At 42.9% G+C, this 19245-nt stretch overlaps 2 protein-coding genes across 13 annotated transcripts in view; one reads left to right on the top strand and one right to left on the bottom strand.

Annotated features, from left to right (window-relative positions):
* Positions 1 to 752: 752 nt before the first annotated feature.
* On the top strand, positions 753 to 16835 carry LOC127036109 (uncharacterized). Its single transcript, XM_050926673.1, has 4 exons — positions 753 to 1569; positions 2019 to 2642; positions 3146 to 4057; positions 5136 to 16835. The coding sequence occupies exons 1-4, from the start codon at positions 1020 to 1022 to the stop codon at positions 7232 to 7234; spliced, it is 4185 nt and encodes a 1394-aa protein (XP_050782630.1). The 5' UTR covers positions 753 to 1019; the 3' UTR covers positions 7235 to 16835.
* A 463-nt stretch (positions 16836 to 17298) lies between these two features.
* Positions 17299 to 19245, bottom strand: part of KCNT1 (potassium sodium-activated channel subfamily T member 1) — a 193344-nt gene continuing 191397 nt past the window's right edge. For all 12 annotated transcript variants that reach the window (XM_050926686.1, XM_050926674.1, XM_050926677.1 and 9 more), the window contains one exon: positions 17299 to 18482. In XM_050926686.1, the coding sequence (XP_050782643.1) occupies positions 18362 to 18482 (121 nt within the window). In that variant the 3' untranslated portion in view covers positions 17299 to 18361. The remainder of the gene's footprint in view (positions 18483 to 19245) is intronic.

Genomic DNA, 19245 nt, shown 5'->3' with positions numbered 1-19245 from the left:
CATGCTACTCTTGGTACATAGTCTATTTATCTATAGTATCCCAATAGATATAGAGAAACTATAGGAAGTAAGTCAGAATACTTAAGGTTTAAGAAGGTCCTTAAAAAGAACTTCTTTTAGAATGTGTGTATTTGTAACTGGATTTTGTGTGTGTAAATAGGTATTGCTCTTGCTAGTTTTCTTCTGCTGACTTTCCTGGAAGTAGCCCAGTCTTGTCCTCCAATCTGTAAATACTGCTCCACAGGGCTAGCAGAATGTGAGCATGTCTCATCGCTTCAGGAAGGTAAGCCTTTATCCCTCTCTTGCTTTCCTGTTGCTGCCAATTCATGAATGAGAATAGTAGTTAGTGGAATTTTGAAGTTACATGTTGCTTTTGAACAGTGGTGTTTTATATTTATAAGAAATAAGTCTAGAAGTGTAAATATATTCACTTGAAAAACTATAAAAAGGAAAAAGCAATTGCCATATAAAAGAGACATTATCCAGTCCAGGTTGCGATGGGACCTGTGAACAGAGTAGTAGGCCATATGCCAAGTACAAAAGGATGGATATTTAGTAGAGCAGCACAGCAAGGTCTGTCTCTGAGTAGATCAGTTTCATTCATTATGGTCTGATCCTCAGCCCTTTGCACTTGCCCAATGCAGTCACATCCCAGGGCTGGTACCAAACTTAAATTAGAGCAGCCTCTTGTCTTCCCATACTTTAATTCCTAACACCTTTTTTGTACCTCAGTCTTACCAGGTTTGCCAAACTCCACAGAGAAAATACTATTACGTCACGGAAACCTCAGCAAGATACCGCCACTGGCTTTTCAGAACTTCCCCAGGCTTCATTTACTCTCCGTAACTGGATTTCTGTTCTCTTCACTTCCAAACCTGACCTTTGTTGCAAAGGACGTCAGCAGCCTGAGGAGTTTGGATCTCAGCAGTAACTGCCTGCTGAGCTGTGGGATTGAGCCTTTGGCTTTCTCTGGCCTGGGAATCCTCGAGGAGTTGATTCTTACAAACAATGCCCTGGATATGCTGAAAAGTTCTTGGTTCTTAGAGTTGACCCTGCTCACCAAACTCCTCCTTTCTGACAACAAAATTACATATCTTCCTCCAAGGACTTTTGAGAGTTTGGCTAAGCTGAATGAACTCATTGTGTCTTCCAATTTCATTCAATATCTTTCAATGGACACATTTTATGGGCTAGCATCATTGACCAAACTGGACTTATCAAGCAATGAAATCCTGTTTATTAATAATGATGTTTTCCAGCCTTTGCAGGCCCTGACGCATCTGTGGTTGTTTAAGAATAAGCTGACTGCACTGGCCAGCGTTCCAGATTCTCTTACCTCCTTGTCTCTTAATGAAAATCCTTGGATCTGCGACTGTCATCTGGTGAGCTCAATGCAGTTAATGAAGGACAAAGTTCAGACACCCAGTGGCCTGGTTTGCAATAGTCCGCCAAGCCTGAGAGGACGCCATATGTTGAGTGTTGGGCCTGAAGTCTGTGCTTATCCAACTCATGCAGGAAATCTACCACAGGAAAGCACTTCAAAATTGAACTCGCTGTATGGCTTCACAGGTAAACTCTAGCAATGCAACATAGGTTGGAAGCTGTTTGTCAGCGTTGTTCATATTTCACATTACTCCAAAGGTATAAGATATAAAAAAATCTTCCATTTTTATTTGTTTAGCCTGCTTTCTCATATGCACCCAGTTGGCAGTCCTTGGGCAGGAGAGCCCCAAGCCAGGAATGAGATGCATTGTAGAACAGCAGGGAGGGGGAGCTAATGGCTTGAAAGGGGATGATTCAGCTCCTTAGTGAAAGTTCAGGGGGTATGGATGGATTATCAAGTGGTGCTGCAGAGCAGATGCTTTGACAGAGCTGTGTGGTGAAAAACTTGCATGAAATCTGACTGTACCATGCTTGGTATATGTGGATACTATTATTACGATTAAGCACCAAGTTCACATATAAACTTAAAAAATAAAGCCATGAACGTGGTCTGACTCTCATCCTGTCTCCTGCAGGAGGACTTTTCTTCAGTTTCATCATGTGCCTGATTGTCTATTTCGTCACAAAACACTGGAAATATAGCAGAGTTACTAATCAGGCAGAGGATGGACACATCTTACAGAAGGACTCTGTGGAAGAGTTCCCCAGGAGCATGACCGATGCCCCTTCAGTATCCCCACTTCCCCATAACTGTGTGATAAAAGCAAATAGGACAAGAGGCTTTCAGGAGGAAAGTGAAGCAGACACAATAGAAAAAGCACTGTATGACCATTTGAAGAACACGTCCCAATCCAGCAGAGAACATTCAGAAACAAGCTCCCCAGTGAAGATGCCTGGAGTGGCCCTGCTGCCGGCTCACAGTCCCACAGGTAAAAAGATCATGGCGATCTGTAAAGATGGAATGGAAATGGGAAGATTAACTGAACGTCCAGACCAAGCCACAAGCCCAGCATTCCAGCAAGCGGGCAACACAAATGTGGAGAGAGCAGCTGATATCCCCAGATGTGTCAGTGCACCTGGCTTACTTCCTGATGTGGAGAAACAACCTTCTCCAAAAAGGGACCCTGGTTTGCATTGCTCATCGCTGAGCCATGAAAAAACAATCCCGATGAGGGAGTGGATGGAGAATGGGGAACCTGGTAAGTTCAAATAAAGAGCAACAGTGATTCCTCAGAAATGGTGGTGGGGTTTGTAGGGTCGGGAGGTTGGGTGTTGGTCAATTTGGAATGGGAAGAGGATCGGTAGCAATAGCTTTCATGTGTGTATTTTGCAATAGTAGCCATTGCTGAGAGGCCCAGTGCTCTGCAGAGTCTCAAGGGGCCTGCTGCTAATGAGGCGGCCCATTGTAATGGAGACTGCAAGGAATCTGCTACAACTGCAGAGCCAGCAAGAATTCTCAGTGATGGCTACTGTACAATGAGAATACTGATTCACGGAGCATCTTCATCCTTCAGGATTTGTATATTTCCCTATACAGTATTAGGGTAAAGTGCTTTCAGCCTTTTCATCAGTATGTCGAGGTGTTTTTGTATTTCTGTGTTATCGCTCAGTGGAGAGAAGTGAGATTTGTGCATATGATTAAAATATGTATTTACAATGGAGATAACTGCAGTATGTCAACTTTGTTCCCTCTGTTTTACAGCCTTGATGAAATATTTGGAAACCCAGTGGGAAGAGCAGGCTTTGAGTCCCATTACCTGGTTTTCTGGTTCTCTGTGTTCCTGGACTTTGGTAAATGTAGTTTCTCCAGCAGGAAGTGCTACACATATACAAACAAGCAGAGACAGAATTCACACCACCTCTAACAAGAGGAGTAAATCCTGGAGCCCCTTTCACTTCAATGTCTCCAGTCATTTAACAGAGGCTCATGGAGACAGTGTATCTAGAACAAATGCTGAGAATGGATTTGAGGCCAACTTGCATTCAAGAAGAGATAAAGACTGCGAGACTTTGTGTCAAGAACATTTTATAAAGAGTGAGTCCACAGACACTATTGAGGGCAGATTCAAAGATCAAGGAATGAAAGAACCAGACTTGCAGAAAGACATCTATCTTAAGAACTGTTGCATTGCACAAAGTGAAAGCAACAATCAGAGAGAGACTACGAACACAAAGGATGTCTACCTCACTCCAGAACATGAAGCACCAGCCAACTCTCCACTTTCAGATTTAGCCAGCCCTAGAGAACATGCTGATGCCAGTAACCCAGATAATAAAGGCATCAAGCCTGCAGCGGAGAGAAAATTAATTAGCCCCTTTCCAGGAAAAGAAGGTATCCATCCCCCGTCTTTCTGTAACAACGATAGATTGAGAGAAGAGAGGCCCAGCTGTAGAACACCCAGGAGTGAGAAACTCGACAAAGAATCTTCCTTAAAGAATAATAACTTAACAAAAGAGAGATTTTGGAAATACCATACAAATTGCTGCAATGAATACCAGCCCTGCCCAATTGCTCAGAAAGTATTAAAGGAGCTGAAGACTGCACTTCTGACTTCGAGAGAGCAATTAGATCTGTCCACGCAGGCTCCCCCCTCTGACATGGATCTTCTGAAAGGTAATGATAGACTCACCATTAACCTTTTAGTTAAACTTTCCCAGAGAAGGGAAAAGCAGAGGGCAAAGAAGCAGCCCTGGAAATGACTGGAGATTAGTCACTATCATAAAGTGTAGCAATGCTGCAATGCTGTATATTCTATGCACTGCTGATTTAGATTAAATTTACACCTAATTTTATGAAGAGGTTTTGCCTTCTGCAGCTAATGAACATCAGTCTGTGGGACTGCCCTTGTGGCAAGGGAGATGTGTGGGAGCTAATGCTAAGAAACAGTCTATGCCCTGTGTTAATGCTTGTGGCTGCTGACAAATGAAGCATATTACATGATAAAAGTCCTGGGCAGCAGTGAAAACAAGACCATGCAGGCTTTCGCTGCTTAGCCTTATGCCTAAACTCACCACTGGCAGCAGTGTGCGCTGCAGTCCTGGGATGCTACTTGCCATGTAGAATGTCAAAAGCAGCAGAAATCAATTTTAAAATACAAAATTTTAAAATGTTCCTGCCATTCAATAGAAGTTTTCCCCTTTCCATCCTCCTTAGATCTGTCCATCAGCTATAAAAACGAGTTAACCTTTGTTTTAGCACCTTGAACATGTAAAGCACCACCACGTAGGGAATTTAGAAGTATTTCACCTGGAAGTGTTTTGAGTAAAAGGCAATATATTTTCAATTCTTCTGTATATAATTAATTTTTGGAAATAACTGCCAAATGATGATGACCAGCAAACAACTTTGTGACACTCAACTATGAAGTATACAGGTAAGGATAGCTTCCATTGTGATCTGTTGTAAGACAACAGGAGCTAATCATCACTATATTTCAGCTACAATAACCAGCAGCTAAACTCAGTCAGATAGACTGTATTTTAACACACAATTTGAAAGGGTTTCACGTCTCCTTCTGAAGCTTCTCACTCTATCTACCACCAGAATATTTGTGTGCAGACCACTGATTTGTTGCTATGAATTGGGGAGATGTATTCACACACTTGGTACCAACCTGTAGAAACTGTGATAAGGAATTTTTAGCAGAATTTATAATGCGTCATGGTGTTTTGTATTTAACCTAATCTTACAGAACAAGAAGTGACCACAACTTTCCTTGCCCAGTGTATAAACAGTGAGGAGCCACTAACAAACAAATGGGAAAAGGGAAAGTATAGCACTTTGCCAGATGTACAAGCTTCCTTTGCTCCTGATGGAATTTGCCATCAAGAGTTGCCTGGAGACGACAGTAAAATTTCTTGTGGACTTCCTCAGACAATAACTCTGCAGCTAGGCCAACAAACCAGTATGGCTCACCAAGAAACTGATGCTGAATGGCAGTCTCTAAGTAAGACATTTGTTGAACCCATCAATGAATTTCAAGAGAGCACTGAGAAATGCATTGTAAAAGATCAGAGCAGGATGGTGGATAGTTTGGAGCAACTGCCGTTAGGAAATGCCTCTGCTAGTACCAATCATCTCCCGTCCAGAAGATGCGAGAATGCACATAATGAACATGTTGCTCAGGACTGGAAGTCTTTTGATGCAGAAACCGATTCTGATGCACTGACACACACGCATAATACCATTAATGAACATTTTGCAGGAGGTGAAGAAGGTTGTGTTCCTACATCTCCAAGTATTTTACGCAGAGAACTCTGCAATGTTAAATCTCTACAACTCAGTGCTATGGCATCTGTCTATACTTGCTTCCCTCTCAGTGCAGATGAAAGCACCCTGGATCGTGGCTCTCTAACTTCCAGTCCGAGTATTAGTAAAGTTTCTTTATTGGACATTCACGAAGTTGAACGTAAAAGTGTAGCAGACAGGAAGTCCAACCATTATTTGTCAAATGAGATTATTTCGGTGCAGAAAATGCAAATTTCTCCCAGTGAAGAGAAAAGTGTAGACAGATTGAGAGGTGAAAGTGCTGATGCTGAATTCATGCTTAATGAGAAGGAGGGAGCTCAGTTTAATATTGATGAGGAGAAAACAAAGGAATTTCAATCTGACTGTACTGAGCACAATTCATACGAGTTAGTGAACATTGTTAGCTCAAATGACACAGACCACCAAAAGAATATTAGGGAGCTGTTAGCCCCTAGTGACATTTTGAGGATTGAAAATAATACTTGGCATAATACAGACAACAATCCTTATAGAAACTGCTTGGAAAATGCCTGCAGTTCTATAGCAGCTGATCGTAATGAATGTGACGATGTTGGATGCAAAAAGGAAACTGGCCATGAATATCTATACCAACCTGCTGCATCAAAAGGGTGCAGATCCTCTACAAATCCTTCTCTTACTGTTTATGAAAGTCAAGCAGAAGAAATCAGTGTTGCAGGCTATGATGGTACTGTTTCTCACTCAGGCCATGCCTCTAGGAATACAGGAATTCAGCAATTTGCTTGTAATAAAAAGGACAAGTCTCAGCTCCAAAATATACAGGTAAATCCAAAAACGGAGAATGAACCAGATATGAAATATTCTGACTCTAAATACCACATGTTAGTGGCTCGCAACACAGATGCCAGGCTTCGTGTGGCAGGAGACAACCCCTCTATCAGTCCATATTTAGAAAGTGGACAACCCCTGGAGATTGGACTACATTCGGGGACCATTTGTCTGCCAGAGCAGTCTCACAGGTGTCTTCTGCCACAAGATTCTGCGCTTTCTGACCCCCGGAAGAAGGAATTAGAGCAAAACTGGAGTGAAAGTCTATCAGCAAAACCACTTAAGAAAACGTATTGTTCTGTTTTCAGACTACCTACTGAAGGCTCATCTTTTGGGAGGCTTTGCCAGAATGTAGACTGCACCATTGAGCCTCCTCATCTGAGCAAGGGAACATCCCCCACTACCCCACTGACACCAAATCTATGTTTATTGGAACAAGAAACTGAAATACATGCAAATGGAGAGTCTTCAGCATTCAACCCTCAACTGATGGATAAAGCCACGTATTTAAGTTGCCTTTATAATCCAAAGACACCAAGGAAACAAGCAAATGAACTAAGTGTACTTTCTAATCTCCGCTATTGTAAAATTTCAGCACAAGTATCTTTTGGTGTGGAGGGGGAGGGAGGGAGGTCAGTGTTGCACAAAAAAAAAGAAAATGATCCAGACCAATTAATGAGTGACCATCAGTATAAACCTCCAGCTAAAAAAGTAGTCACCACAGATAGTGACTGATGTAAGTATACTACCTGATTTGAGGCACTAGACTTCGGTAGAGCTTTGCACAGCTAAAATGTAATCAACTTGTAAAATGAATGGGTTTGTGTATGTAAATGAGGACAGTCAAAGATGACTCAAAAATACCACTACTATATTGTGCTGTAGAGATACACGGAATGCTTTTCTATACACAGTGATCTTGTACATCACTCTGGCCCTGTGTTTTCAGTCTGTTGTCTTTCATTCAGAAATGTAATTTCAAGATACCCGTGTATGTAATTTTTGATCTTGAACTAATCAGAATTGTTAAACATCCCATGAAAAATATTTAGTAGCATGCAAGTTTAGGCCTTACATTTGATGTGCTTAGTGTAATGCTGTACCTCAGCCAGGTGCAACCTGTTCATAGATGTTTTGGAATTAACAAAACTTACCTGCTTTAAAGAAGGAAAGGGAAATGCTGAAAGATGATGGGGTGTTTTTCTTCATTTTTAAACATTTTTGGAAGCCTGTGATTGTAAATGTTTCCACCTAGTTTCTTCCTTCTCTTCCATTGTAGGTAGACAATGCTTTGAATGTTCTGGGAGATGGACTTTTCCCTTGGTTTTGAACAATGAGTGGTTTCTTTGGGTGACAGACTTTACATACTATATATAGGGGAAAATATAGGGCAAATTGGGTTGGACCATCTAACATTGATGGTGCAATGAAGCATCTCTTTATCAAATGACGGGTAAAATCTTTTTTCTGCAAATAAGGATAAGATATTGCCCTTTATATCCTTACTTTAAGGATTTTAATCATGTTGGTATAGCTCTGTGGTTTGAGCACTGGCCTGCTAAACCCAGGTTTGTGAGCTCAGTCCTTGAGGGGGCCATTTAGGGAATGGGGGTTTTAAAAAAAACAACAACAAACTGTCTGGGGATTTGTCCTGTTTTGAGCAGGGGATTGGATTAGATGATCGCCTGAGGTCCCTTCCAACCCTGATAGTCTATGATTTGGGCTGACATTTGACTGGAACACAACATTCATACAAAACATCATTATGTTAAGGGAGGGAGTTTTGAAAAGATTTGAATTTTTAAAAGAAAATCACAAAACATATCTCACAATTTCAGAGTGCTGCAAAATGGGTTTGGTAGCCTATCTGAGCGTTGGGATTTTTGGAAGGAGATTTCCAATTGACTTCAACATTACAGCTCACTTCCCCTTTCTAACCTCTTCAAAAACATTTACAAAAGTGTATGCTGTTGCTGCATGCAGCTGTTTTATTTTAACTTTATTTTTTACATACCAGTGTGAAGCATCTTCACATATTTTTTTTTGTACAAATATATCTTCAGTTGGCTGTCTACAGTGTATTTCAAAACATTTCACAAAAGAGGGTCCCGTATATGGAAAAACCTGGAATTGTAATATGGAATTGCTTAAAAAAAAAAAAAAAAATGCATGCACTTGCTGACCTGGAGGAGTGTAAATTCCCTTCTGGGAAATGTAGATGTGACAATTTTTTCATACATATTTTTCACACTTAAGAGTCAAAAGCAGTTTTTAATAGGAAGTACATATGCTCTGTACAATTTTTTGGCTATTCAGATTTCCCTTTCAATATTGATCTACAAATGTCCATATTTGCAGTATAAAACAGTAAATGGACATAGACCATGCAAGGAATTAATTTGTCAGTAAATCTGTAAATATCATTGCCATCTCTTATTTTGCTTATTTCTGCATTTTCCCTAGGCTCACTCGTTTGTTAAGCACAAACATACTCTTCAGAAAGTATGTGTGGTGGTGATTTGCTAGAGATTAGCCAAGCTAGTTCAATCAACTTCAGAGACTCTTTCCATCTCACTCAGTAACTTTTGGACAACTGATGGGTAACCAAAAGTGCACAAAACTCATATCCTGCAGCATGTCTGGCAATATTTTAGATACCTGTGGTTACCACAGCAGTGATGCTGTCCCCAGAAGTGCCTGCCTTCTGGAACTCATGGCATGTAGTGTTGAGAGCTCCAGTCTGTACCATCTGACTCTTTTCTATTATTTTTTCTGAAATATCAAGTAACTAGACCTGCCCTACTCAGGCAATTATTCCTTATCACTCCTGGCACATTTCTTAGACCTGAGCTGTTGAGGAAAAGAAAATTAACAAACTGTTCTTCTGAAGATATTTGTACTTTCCTAAAGACTGACTCTATTACAGCCTTCATTATAGAGTAAGAAAATTCATAGCTGCTTTCTATATACATAGGTTACTTAATTCCTCATTAATCATGCAGGCACCTTGCCTGTTGTATAGTATTTTAAAGAGATGGCCTTTATGTAAAATTATGCCTATGGCTGCCAACAACAGAGATCAGTACTGTACTTATTGGTGGCTGGATAAGCTATTTTTTCTTTCTTGAATACTTAGTTTTATGTCTTCTAAATAAGAACAAAAATGAAAATAAACATCTGAAGCAATTCTATGTAACTGTGTTGTTTCATGCCTCAGACGTTGGTTTGTGGCCAAGACCATTGTCAGTAGGTATGTCAGTTTTATATTTACTGTATCCCATAGACCATACTGCTGTTTCTTGCTTTCTGAACAACTGAAAAGCATTTGGAGCATTAAAACTACATATAAAGGTGGGACTTTGCCCATGATCCCCTTCTAAAACAGCCTTTTATAAGTGGACACAGTTTTCCCTTTGATGCCTTCACGTTTTCAGGAGCATTACAAAAATAAAATATTTCCTTTTTACATTAGTCTTGTAACCAGTTCTAAAGAAATAGAAAATTAAACATTTGATCTTAGAATTTCATCAGCTGTAGCTAAATATCTACAAGTGATTCTTTTTACATCTCATTAGATCTACCATAAATTTACACCATAGAAATTTCTAAGATTTTAATTTGTAAAAGCATCATTCTTTTTTAAATTACATGGATCTATTAAACAAAGTGAAGCATTGTCAAAGTACCACAGAACACTGGTAAGGTTTTTGGTATTGTAATAAATCATGCATATTCTATGTGTTGCTTTGGGTGTTTGCTTATGTTAACCATTATTATGTAGTATACTATATTTATAATTTTTGCCAACCTAACTTACTGTTCTGCTACTCAGCTGAGTTAGACTTAACAATTTGCCTTTTAGCACCCTTCAAATGTGATCTTTGATTTGGACGCGATCACTCAAACAAATACAGTACATCTTTTTTCAGTGTGCGTCATGAATTCCTGTGCAATTAATTGATCGTTCATTCTGAAAACGTGCAGTATAATAAACCCTTTGACAGCACACCCACAAACTTGCATGCAGCAGTAAATAACCCCTAGTACTAAGCGCCTGATCTGTGATCGCTGTTTGGCACTTCCAACTAGATTTTAACATTAAAAACATGCATGGCTGCAGGAAGTGCACTTTGTTGCACTGTCCACACATAAACTATATATTACTTCTCTCTACTTATAGAATCATTTCCTATTTACACACCTCATCAGCCCAGGGAGCCAGTCAAATGAAAAGGAGTGTTCATCTTGCTCGTACTATAAGCAGAAAATATGCAAGTAGTATGCCTAGGCTTGGAAGAATTTGATTTTTATCAGTAAATGTCAGTAAACATCAATTTCACAGACAAACAAATATTTGCATTGGTGGTAACAAATTTACAGATAGGCAAAATAAGAAAAGTGCTGCTTGAGAACTTACTAGAGTTTGATTTTAGGTATAGTTACTTTATATAACGTGATGTGATATAAATAACTTACATTTTAAGAGCAGCAATGTTTTAACTTTTTGAATCTGAATGTTTACTGTCAGTAAATGATTGTCTGCTCCCTTAGTTTCCTGCAAATGTGAACATTTAAATCAGTGAAAAGTTTAAACAGTGCTTAAAAACAAACTCATATTTTCCATCAAAATTATATTTAAAAAACTCAAATTCTGCCAAGCCTAAAAACACACAGCAAGGCATACCAAGTCAAGAGTATATAGAGTTGATCTGTAACTTCTTTTACAAATGGATATTTCTGTGTCTAGTTATGGCTTTGTTTTACTATAACCTGAGTGAAAAATAGGGATGGGGAACCCTCCAGAAGTTTGTAATTTAGACTTGGTTTAACATATTCACAGTTTGAGGATTATCAAAACTATCTGAATCTCTTGAGTCTGCAGAGTGACACACAAATCTGAAGAGAACAGGTGTGCTTCTGAGACTTCTGTTACTTCCTCTCAGATATCCTGCAAGAATAATCTTTTCTCATGATACTTTGACACTTCTCATCCCAGCGAGAAATAAATAAGAAGAAGAAAAACCTTTGTTACCCAAATATTTTAAAACTTCAAAAATGGTTCTGTTTGAGTCTGGGTCTACAAATGGCTGAAGGTTCAGGGGAAAGCTTAATGCTGCTTCCTTTACCTGCTGTAAATCCTACAGATTTTTCCTACTAACACTGAAAATTAAGTATTTTCGCCATTGAAAACAACTAGTGTACCTATGGGCGCATATCTAGATACTCCAATGAATGTAAACCCCTTAACTGCCCAACATTATCCACATTGTATGTTACTTGTAGGCTTATTTTTCTCAAAGACACACAACATTGTACTGAAGGAACTCCAACCAGGAGATGGTGATCATTACTTTCCTCACTGTGTCTGGGGAACACAAGGCTTGCACCATTTTAAACCAGGGGAAGGCAACCTATGGCACGAGTGCCGAAGGCAGCACACGAGCTGATTTTCAGTGGCAGTCACGCTCCCGGGTCATGGCCACCAGTCTGGGGTGGCTCTGCATTTTCATTCAATTTTAAATGAAGCTTCTTAAACATGTTTAAAACCGTATTTACTTTACATACAACAATAGTTTAGTTATATAATATAGACTTATAGAAAGAGACCTACAAATGTTAAAATGTATTACTGGCATGCGAAACCTTAAATTAGCGTGAATAAATGAAGACTCGGCACACCACTTCTGAAAGGTTGCCGACCCCTGTATTAAACATTGCTGTGTGATTTCCATACACAAGTCTGTCTCATTCCAATTATGATACGACAATTTAATTGAATTAGGAAACTGTATTAAAAGCTTTTTTGATTGGCAGCACCAACTACACAGAACCTAGTCCAGGTTTTAAAGTCTTCCTACATGATGCCTATTGATCTGCCTCTTTCTTTTCTCTTATATTTTAAGCCTCAACGATCTTTGTGAAGGTGGGAAGATTTCATTTTAAGAAGGAAGGGCTTAAAAACACACTTAAGTGCATGGAATACACCCCATGACTGAGGTGTGTGGCTGGAGAGAAAGCAAGCAGTGGTGCTGCCTACTGCAAGCAACTTTAACCACAAGGACACAAACTATAGAGAATGTGTAACCCAGCAAACGTTCCTTCCCACCAGGATGCTATAGGGAGGGGTGCAGTATGCAACCTGGAATTGAGGATGATGTAAAATTGGCACTTTATGTACAGCATGCCAGGCTCTTTCCTTGATACCTCCTCACGTCTACAGTGCAAAACTGAGCTCTGTGGCAAGGTGGCCTAAAAAAGCCTTTTTCTTCATTGGCAAGTTTCTAGGCCACACCACTGAGAGAGAGAGAGAGAGTTTGAACTACAGTGCTTGTCCCCATGATATTAAATTTCAGGGTCAGGAAGGCATTTAAGCAGGGAGCTCCAGCCAAAGCTTTTCTTCCTTTCATAATGTATTATTTAATGTGTCAATAGCCACTTGAGAATAGTCTGACAAGCTGAGTGGCTCTACAACGGAAGGTCAGGTGCCATTCGGATACCTGTATGAAATGGTTTACTGACAGTGATACAAAATTATCAGTCAGGAGTGGAAGGCAGAGCTGGAGGAATTAGCTCAGCTGTAAGAGCAAAATCATTTTTTATACTGGTTACTCCATGATTGCAAATGCCTGATATTGGGATTTTTCAGGAAATGAATCATAGGTTAACACCTGATCGATGATTTTGTACTTTGGACACACATTGCTGGTTTTGCACAATTCTCTAAACACTAAATTGTATTTTTACTTGCTGTTTTAAAACTGCAATTTTAAACAACACATTTAGCAAACAACGTTTGTTGTGTGGGAATGAATAGCAGATGTTTGTGAAAATAAAGAAAGCTGCTGTGGCCATTAAGCTTTCAATTCCTGGTCAACTAATCAGTGATGTCCAGTGGAACTTCATGACATTGTCATTGTGCTTTACAGGATTGTTACAAAAATCTCTTATGTTTTAATATATGAATTTAAAAGTATATAAAGTTAACAACTTTGTTAGTCACTTGGCATTCAAATAAACCATTTACACATCAACAGTTTAAAGTGTGCAAAAATAGGTGAAAAATACATTGTTTTTCTGCTATAGAAAGTTCTCTACTATTTAGTCAATGCAACTGTTAATAGGAGTTGGCCAGATTGTATTGTGCTGACTAGTATTGTAAGGTTATTCTGTACATTCACATCTTTACTGTAGGCAAAAGCTACTTGTACATACAGTTTTACCCAGTTATGCTATAGGGAGGGGTTTTACCCACTTGTAAAACTATATAAAAGAACTTTGTCTCTGAGGCTCAAAGATATTAACATTTTTGGTTCCTCAGATGTTGAGGTAGCCTGAACAAAGTCTATTACCATCAAAGGTTGAGCTTGCAGTTAATCAGTAAATGAGTAAGGGGAATGACTGGAAAGACCCTTCTCAAACTTAACGTGATTTTGCTGTTAAGAAATTGCTATTTAAGATAGGGGAGAGCTTTTTCAATAAGAGACTTGTCCCTTAAGAAGAGTAAAGAACGCGAGAACAGAAATAGCATGGAAAATAGATGCCGGTGTAGCAACAGTAACACTAAATTCATACTAATTGTTGCATTTTGACTTTCATGAGATTAAGCTTCAGTCTAATTCACAAGTGCTCTGGAGCTGCAGCGAAGGAGCATTTCATGCAATTTATGGGGAAACGAAGGGGGGTAGGAAAGAAGTATGTGTGTACATGTACTGTGATGGCTTTAACCGTCCTTGTATCTCCCAGAATCCAGGCCAGTTTCTGGGTCAGAGCAGTGTTAGAGGGAAAACGAAGGACCAGTAAGGGGAAGGGCTGGCTTTGCTCAAGACTCAGCAGTGCAGCTTGCCTGGAATTCAAGGGCAGCTGCAAGTGCCCAGCACCATTAAAAATCAGGCCGTGTTCACTTAGGACAGAGGTTCTCAAACGTTTGTACTGGTGACCCCCAGCTTTCACACAGCAAGCCTCAGAGTGCGACCCCTGTAATGAGTTAAAAACACTTTTTTATATATTTAACATTATTATAAATGCTGATGGCAAAGCAGGGTTTGGGGTGGAGGCTGACAGCTTGTGACACCCCCCCCCAGTTAATAACCTTGCAATCCCTTGAGGGGTCCCAACCCCCCGTTTGAGAACCCCTGACTTAAGTGTCTGACTGGACTTGGGAGTCTGACTCTAGGCCCCGTTCTTCAACCTTGGGGGCTAGTCTCTGCAAACTGTTTGGTTTTTTTAATCTTCCCTTTTAAAATGACTAAAGGGCACGAGCTGGGCTGGGTGTTTGCTCCAGCACTTACATTTCAATGCTGGGAGAAAGCCCTGCGGTTTGTTTCTGAGTCGGTTCCTTCTGTACTCCCTGGGCCAGCAGAGGCTGAGCATGCTCAAGAAGCAGCATGGTCTGGTCTTTGCATAGCAGTTTTCTCCCTGTTGCTGCCATCTGTCCAGTTTCCCCAGTGCTAGTCACAGGGGCGGTGTTGCCATAGACGAGGGGTGGCTGGCTGCTGGTGTTCTTATGCACCAGGTCCCGTAGCCCCTGCAGTGAGAGGGGTTAGACAATGTGGTGCTTAAAACACCTGTAGGTGCCAGGAGCCATTGCTATGGGAAATGTTTAGCAGAAACAAGGCAGATGGCAGGTACCCCACCAGCGTTCACCAGATGGAAAAATGAGGTGGATCAGCCACAGCAGGAGTCCCAGGTTGGCCCTGGCCAGAATCAGGGAGGTGGGAGGGAGTGTCACACTGCACAGCCATGAGGCCGGGTACTAAGGGGACAATAAAAGAAGGGTGTAGGGGAGATGTTAAATTTCAGCAGCATCTTTCAAGTGAGCCTGTGTGACTACAGAAGCTGGACACTTAGTGAAGGGCAAGATTTGGTGATACAGTAAAAGGAATTAAAATGAATCTATCAAATTGTCTGGGACCTATTACAGTGTGTGGGGTTGCCAGATGTCTGGTGCTGGACCAGAAGGCCCCGTTGTAAAGGGACCTCTGTGCTGCCGCAGCCGCCAATTCTGTGTGGCTTCCAGAAGCGGCTGGCATATCCCTCCGGCTCCTATGTGCAAGGGCAGCCGGCGAGCTCCACGCTCTGCTCCTGCCCCGAGCGTCAGTTCCATAGCTCTCAGTGGCAGGGAGAGCTGCAGGGGCAGCACGCAGAAGCCCCCAGCCCCCTCTGCACCTAGGAGCCAGAGGGACATGTCGCCGCTTCTGGGAGACTCCTGACATAAGCAGTGCACCCTGAACCCCCACAATCCCCTGCTCCAGCCCTGGGCCCCCTCCACACATGAGGTCTCTGGCATAACAGAGCTATATGTGTTCGTGTTTGTAGACGTGGACTCTGTTGTGAAACGAGGCCTAGTGACTAAATTTTGGACCAGAGTTGCAAAGAGACTTGGGCGTTGCCTGTTGAACAGTGCGAGGGTAATTTTTAAGCACCTAGAAAAATCACTGAGCATCACAAGGGCTGGTTTGAAGCCTTGGCTCCCTATTACAATGACTGGGAAGCGAGAGGCACCTAGGAGTGGATTCCACAAAAGCCAGCGCATGGAGCAGGGAAGCTGCTGAGGTGTGTCAATGGGAGAGGGCAAAGAGAAGGGTACCAAAGACCCCCCACCCCTCTAAAGGAGGTCAGTGCGTAAATCTGGGTGGCAATGACATGTCTAGCGCTGTGTGGAAGTCACAGGTGCAAACCCTCGCCTACAGGTAGCGAAGCTGCTGCTGTCCCCCCTGCCTGCAGCCCAGTGGTTAGTGCCCTCACCCAGGCTGTGGGAAACCCACATTCCCCAGGGTTAATTTCCCCCCTCTGCATGGTAGGGGGAAAGGAGTTGAAGATGGGTTTTCCACCTCTCTAGGGAGCGTTCTACCCCTCAGCTATGGGACACGCTCAGGTGGGTTTCCCACAGTCTAGCTTGTTAAAGCCTGGTCCACTTGGGCTTAAAAAGGCATTGCCCACTGAACACGAGTGCTTGAGATGGTTGCCTTGGGTGCCTTCCCCCCCAACTCTGAGTGGCGGGGGAGAGCCAAGAGCTCCCCTCTGCCAACGACTCTAAATAGTATCCAGCATGGACAAGCAAACCAAAGCCCCTTCCGCCATCCCATAGCTCAGTGTCAGACTGCGCCCCCTGCTCCAAGCCTTTCTCCCCCTCCACTTGAAGCTGGGGTGCCCATCTTAGGTGAGGGTGCTAAGCACTGAGCTATAAAATGGGGGCCAGCACCACTACGGCCTCTGGCCAGGGAGCCATTCTCCTGGGTGCCCTACGAGACCGGGTCTGGCCAGTGAGATGGGTGAGGGGATGCCTCACTTCCCCTGGGGCACAGGCATCCAGCCCCCCCCAGTAAGGCACCAGCACACATGGCCCAGAGGCAGAATCTTGGGCACGTAGGGGTCTGTTGGTGAAAATTTAGGCACCGAGTGGGTTAGGCAGCAGCTGAGCAGGAGTTTTGGGCAGGCCCGGAGTAGCTAAGAGTGGACTTAGTTCCTAATGTGGCAGTTAGTGGCCTAACCAAGTGCTTAGGCAAAGCTAGAGTAAAGTGTTGGAGCTCAGCCCTAGCAACCATTCCGGGAGCTGCAGGGCGAAATCGGTGAGCGTGACCCCCTCGTTGTGGCTTTAACCAAGTCTTTAGAAGAGAAGTGCTGGCCCCATTCGATCCAGAGGCAATAAAGCTGCACTTAGCCTCTATCTAGGTAAGAGACTCTTCAGTTATCCTAAACTGTGTGTGAATACAGGAGCCTTGTTTGTAAAACTGCTACCTGTCCCCTGGGTACTTTAACCCTCAGCTACATGGGGCTAGACTAGGCTGGTTGCCGGTTTCTGTAATACTGCCAGCCAGAGCTGATCTTTGATATGTGGTGATGTGACAAAGTCTGGGGGTGGGTGCGAGTCTGGGGGGGCCCAGCTGAACCAGGGGTTCCATGTAGATATGAACACAGATAAACAGCACGGGGATGATGTCACAACTTTTGGTCCTCAGGTTGCCTGTTTATGAGACTTTAAAAGGAAGGTGGATTTGGCACAGGTGTTTGAAGGATGATAAACGTACACTGCTGTAATCTGACAACGGCTGTGGCTCATCGCCCCAGCGCATAAGGACAAATCACACACTTCCAGCAGCCCTCTAGCTTAAGGGGTTTCTTGTCCCACCGCAGCAGCTTGCTGGAGCTTCCAAAGGCATGATGTGCTATTGTACCAGAACTGGAGATGGCTAATTAAAAGTGAGTGATATCTGTCACCTCTCTCCCTCCCCCAGCTGTCTCTTTCCCCATAATGGAAAACAAGGCAACAACCGCTGAAGAGCATTAGGATGGGTGGGTAGCCTGCAGGGGGAAGGATACCATTGAAAACAAAGGCTACATGATAATTTTCTCTCTTGCCATGACACTGCCACATTCCACTGGGTACAATGTGACCAGCAGTGTTTGGGGGTGTTTTTCAGCCCGATCCTTCTAGTCAATCAGGTTTCAGTTGTAGTCTCTGTTCACTTTGGCCATGTCCGTTAGTACTGATGAAGACTGTTCACTAGTTGCGGTATATATTAAAAAAAAAACAATTAAAAACAAATAACCGTACGAATCCTCGAGCCTTTTATTTGGCCAGCTGTCCTTTAACTCCGAGGTTTGAGGAACTTTCTTTCAAGGCATTTCTAAGCAGCTTGAATCCAGGTTGGGAATTACATTTTCTTAGTGCAATGCGGAGGCATCTGCCAGGGCATTGGAACCCACTGACAAGTAGTGTTCACTGGATTTTTTTAAGTATTCCACCTGGAATCCGTTTTTGTCCCCAAAGAATTCATCCCCTTGGGTAAAGTTTATAGTAAATTCTCTTACAATTCCATGCATGAGCAATATGAGAAGACGACGTGGTCAGTGGCAAGGTGTTTAGAGCTGCGTTTCATCTCTTGTTTCAGGATTGCATGGGTCCAGCTTGTTACTGCAGCTGCTTTTTCGACTGTGGGAGTCATTGGAGACATGAGCTAGAGGGTCAGAGCGTATTAAATACCTAGGAGAAACACGGAACAAGCTCTTAGTGTTACATGGACGTGGTAGGCACCTAACTCATTTCCAAGCACACAGGCTTCCTTGGGAAAGCTACCCAAGCTCTCTGCCCTCAGCTCCTCCCAAGTTAACTCTGTTGCCATCAGTGGAGTTACTCCAGATTTACACCAGTAGAAATGAGAAGATGTTATGCAGCACATCTTCAGGGCCAGGGGTGACTCTAGCTTTTTTGCCACCCCAAGCACGGCAGGCAGGCTGCCTTCGGCAGCTTGCCTGCGGGAGGTCCCCAATCTCACGGATTTAGCGTACTCGCTGCTGAATTGCCGCTGAATCCACGGGCCCGGCGGCCTTCCCGCAGGCAAACCACCGAAGGCAGCCTGACTGCCGCCCTCACAGCGACCGGCAGGGCACTCCCTGTGGCTTGCCGCCCCAGCACACGCTTGGAGCACTGGTGCCTGGAGCCGCCGCTGTTCAGGGCAGACTGTGTATAACCAGCTGCACAAATATAAGACTCTCACGGGGGTGGTGGTGGTTAGTCTTCCCTGGTGCAGCTGCTGCTGACTCACCGCTGGACACCTGGGCTGTGGTGGAGACTCAGCTTCTTCCCCTCCCTGAGGCCTCCACTGCCTGCTTGGTAAGTCTTCCTCCACTCCCCTGCCCCCCACCCCCCAGCCCAAGGTTCCCACCGCTCGCCACATCCCTTCTCCATGGCAGGGTCCGCAGAGCATGAGAACGACCTGTCAGCTAAAATCTCACAAATAAATATA

Source organism: Gopherus flavomarginatus, chromosome 17 (genome assembly GCF_025201925.1).
Source record: "Gopherus flavomarginatus isolate rGopFla2 chromosome 17, rGopFla2.mat.asm, whole genome shotgun sequence".
Taxonomy (NCBI): domain Eukaryota; kingdom Metazoa; phylum Chordata; order Testudines; family Testudinidae; genus Gopherus; species Gopherus flavomarginatus.
This window is presented reverse-complemented; position numbering and strand designations above follow the sequence as displayed.